General features: G+C 55.7%; 1 protein-coding gene across 1 annotated transcript in view; it reads left to right on the top strand.

Moving 5' to 3' along the window:
• Positions 1-3,776, top strand: part of PHF2 (PHD finger protein 2) — a 56,380-nt gene extending 52,604 nt beyond the window's left edge. The window contains exon 21 of the mRNA XM_011999447.1: positions 1,781-3,776. Coding sequence (XP_011854837.1) covers positions 1,781-1,869 — 89 coding nt within the window. The 3' untranslated portion in view covers positions 1,870-3,776. The remainder of the gene's footprint in view (positions 1-1,780) is intronic.
• The last annotated feature ends 242 nt before the right edge of the window (positions 3,777-4,018 follow it).

The raw sequence follows: 4,018 nt of genomic DNA, 5'->3' as shown, positions 1-4,018 counted from the left end.
GCGAGGGAGAGGGACACAGGGCAGCCAGGTCCCTGCTACGCCCACCTGGGCTCAGGTTCCCCAAGGCACCTATTTCTCCACCCCATGCACAGACCCCCTGAGCCAGGGGCAGTCACAGGCTTGACGACATTTGATTAGAGAGTGCCCTGTTCCTCCAGGCCCTAAATTCCCCGCGTGGGGTCCGGGGAGCTAGGAATTGATGGCTGGGGCCCTGACGCTGGACAGCCCCATCCGTGCCGAGGCTGGGCTGCTCTGTGGTGCAACAGCGGCGTGGAGGGAGTGCCCCTTTCCCTCCCCGCATCACACGGGTGGTTTCGAATTGTCCTCAGGTGGGAAATGAGGTGTTCTGTCTCTACATGCTCCTAAAAGTTCATCGCCCACCTTCAGCTTGTCCCAGCTCAGAAATGGAGGCTCCTGGAGCCTCACGTACCCTCCAGACCAGGCCCGACCTCATCTGGGTGCCCAAGGAATTTATTACGATCAAAGTAATATTCCTCCAAAACTGGGAGACGTATATGGCCGCTGCGTGGGGTGATGGGGTAGGAGTGCCATCCTACAGGCTCAACTGCTAGGTTAACTCACACTGATGGGGAGGCCAGGCAACTGCTGTGGGTGCTGGCACCCTGTCCCCTTGCGTCCTGTGCCCCCAGTGGCCCAGAGTCAGGCCTCAGGCTCCTACTGCCCAGCCCTGCTGTGCTTAAGGGCCCCTGGCAAGGCCATGCTGGGAGCTCCCTGCTCTGTTGGCCCAAGTGGGCCGTGCGTCTGAGTCTGCCCTGCATGTTTTGTTCAAAGGAGGAGCAGAAAAGCAGGAAAAAAAAGAGTGCCAAGAGGAAGCTGACTCCTAACACCACCTCCCCTTCCACCTCCACCTCCATCTCTGCTGGCACCACCTCCACTTCCACCACGCCAGCCTCTACCACCCCTGCCTCCACCACCCCGGCCTCCACCACCCCGGCCTCCACCAGCACAGCCAGCAGCCAGGCCTCGCAGGAGGGCAGCTCGCCAGAGCCCCCGCCTGAGTCTCATAGCAGCAGCCTGGCCGACCATGAGTACACAGCCGCTGGCGCCTTCACCGGGGCCCAGGCGGGCCGCGCCTCCCAGCCCATGGCCCCTGGGGTCTTTCTCACACAGAGGCGGCCCTCCGCGTCGTCTCCAAACAACAACACCGCTGCCAAAGGTACCGTGCCTGCTGGAGGGAGCCTGCAGCCCCGCTGCCCTGCCTGCCCCCTTGCGCAGTCCCAGACGTGCAGACTCGGCCTGTGGTAGAGGGCAGCACATCGGGAGGGGCTCCTGTGCCTCAGGTGGCAGGGTGCTGTGGTCCAAGTTAGTTGCGTCTTCGTGTGAGCGTGTCCTACGGCACAGGACATGTGTGCTTTCATCCTTCTCCTCAGTGGGCGTGCTCAGCCCCTGATCTGCCTGCGCCCCAGCTGTGGAGACTGAGTGACGCAGCACGGGGTGCTGGCAGTGGCTCCTGGCCTTGTTACTGGGGGTGGGGCCCAGGCATCCTCGCATCCTTCTCGTAATGCCATCCCCAAGTCCATGCCCATCCTACCTGCCAGGGCCCCTTGAGGACACGGCCTCTGAGGTGGAGGCTTTGCCGGTGACCCCGGACTCCTGAGGGGTGCTGAGCTCGGAGCTGGGGCCTCATAGGCCCATTTTACAGATGTGGGACTGCAGGCTGCCCCTTGGTGTTAGCGGGACCCTCCCCTGCAGTGGCATGCTGCGCTCCTTGCCATCTAGCTCACCTTCCTTTTTTGTGTCCCCTCCCCGACTCCCCTAGGAAAACGTACAAAAAAGGGCATGGCGACCGCCAAGCAGAGGCTTGGGAAAATTTTGAAAATTCATCGGAACGGGAAACTGCTCCTCTAAGGTTTGGAAAGCCAGGATCCTTCTGCTCCGCTCAGGACCCCCGGAGCCCCGCGAAAACAAAACAGCTGCCTCCCAGGAGGGTGCTGAGCTGCCCCACCAGGGAGGGCCTTGCCTCTTCCCGGCTGCCATCACCCCAATGAGCGTCTGTCCCTTCAGCCGGCAGAGCGAGCCCAGTGTGGCCCCTCGATTTGAAAATGGACGTCTTTTCTCAAGTTGCTAAGAGTGACCTGTCCCAGAAAAGCGGCCCTGCAGGTTTGAGGACCGTTCATTCCACTTTAAGGACAGCCTCCAGGCTCCCCTGAGCGTGGGTGTGATTGCAGGGCCTCTGCAGCTCTGCTGAGAGCATGAGTCCTTCAAGGAAGGCAGAGTGAGCCAGTGCTCACCAGCCCCAGAGTCGGAGCTGGCCACAGGCTGGCAGCCTCCTGGGGCTTAAAAAAAAGGCAAAGAACACAGAAAGAGGAGGCGCAAGTGGGATGTTTATGTCCCCCCTTCTCTTCCTGAGTGATTCTCAGCCAAGTCCAGACTGTGCTCGGTGGGCGAGGAAGGGTCTGCCCCGAGCTCCCTGGTTGGCAGGTGGCAGCAGGATGGTAGGTGTCCAGCCTGAATGCCCAGGAGCATTTCTCGGGGGCAGCCAGGACTGGCAGCTGGGTTGGTGTGTTAGCAGGCAGGGGAGCCATTGTGGGGTCCCCAGGAAAGGGCAAGGGCTCAGCCATATCTTGGGGTCTGGGAGACCCAGGCTAAGCCATGTGGCAGGGACCATCTTGCCCTGCTGGCCACACTCTGGAGAAGCACTTCTCAGCCAAGGCGCCCCTGCCCTGGGACTGGCGGGGCAGGGGCAGTGGCCAGGCGGCCCGAGGACTTACGGTCGGCACTTCTCTGTTCTCCCGTGTCAGCGTGTGGTGTCGCCTGCATGGGTCGTACCTGGATGGTGTGTCCACCATCGACACGGAGGGGCTGGATTTGTTTCTCAGGCAATCCTGTATTTTAATTTTAGATGTATTTCCTGAAGCATATTTTTCATAGAATGTAGCGTGTAAATAGCTTTTTAAATAACTTCTTTTTTATAAGAGTAAAAGTATCTTTAGGAATTTCTTTCTATAGAGTTCTTCATTAACATTTATACGAGTTTTTTGCTGAGTCAGATGGACAGTTGGGTTCTGATGCTTTTTCCTTCTCCTTTCCTTTTATTATTATTATTTTTTTTTTCTTTTAAGAACTAAGGTATTGCCTGAAAAACAAGTGATGTCTGTGCAGCCTTACACTCTCTTTACAGAAGCGAATAGTACACAAAAGATCTATTCCAGACACATTTTGAAGATGAATCTTCAACTTTAATACCAGCTCTTTGTTTTCCTTCTTGTATGATGAGGGGATTGGGGGATACAGTTATTTTACTAGCACCTTGTGAAGTGTTTCCGTGTTTTGTGATGCTGTAATTTATTAATGTTTGTAGCTTTTTATATTTGTACATTTCTTATGAGCTTTGTTTATATACCCATTACCTGGATGTTTTGTCCACGGGGAGAGGCAGCTTGGTGGAGGCCTTATCCACTCCCACTTGTCCTGTTTGGAGGGACGCAGTCCCCAGGGCCCGAGGCTGGGAGAGGGGGAGTCTCGTGGGGCCCCAGGCTTATCCAGAACCGGTGTTTTTAAAGTTTCCTTTACCCTGCCCTTGTTGAACATTTATATAATCTAACCTGGACATCAAGCTGTTCTCTCTCTCTCTCTTTTATTTTTAATTTTATTATTATTATTTTGGCAACATGTACATTTCTAACAAAGTTTATCGTGGCTATTAAAGTGTTTTATTTCCCAATTCATATTACTCTTGTATCCAGTCCATGAGGTCTAAGGCAACTTAGATCAAAGTTTTAAAAAAGTAAAAATATTTCAGGTTTTGTACAGAACCATGTCTGTGTCATTTCTGCCTTGGCTGTAGTTGTTCACCCTGGCAGCGAGGGCAGTGGGGGGACGCCGGCCACCTGTGTTGCTCATGGAAAGCCTCAGGTTGCCCCGCCTGAGGGGCACACACAGCACCCCAAGCTGGCTGGCAGGAGTGGGCAGAAGAGACCCTCGGTGGCTGCAGGGGTGGCAGCAGCCTTTGAGACTCTGGCTTTGCCAGTCCCAGCCCTGAGGATGTCCTCGGGAA

The sequence above is a fragment of the Mandrillus leucophaeus genome, unplaced genomic scaffold (assembly GCF_000951045.1).
Source record: "Mandrillus leucophaeus isolate KB7577 unplaced genomic scaffold, Mleu.le_1.0 Scaffold593, whole genome shotgun sequence".
Taxonomy (NCBI): Eukaryota; Metazoa; Chordata; class Mammalia; order Primates; family Cercopithecidae; genus Mandrillus; species Mandrillus leucophaeus.
The sequence above is the reverse complement of the archived record's forward strand: the minus strand, read 5'-3'. Positions and strand labels throughout refer to the sequence as shown.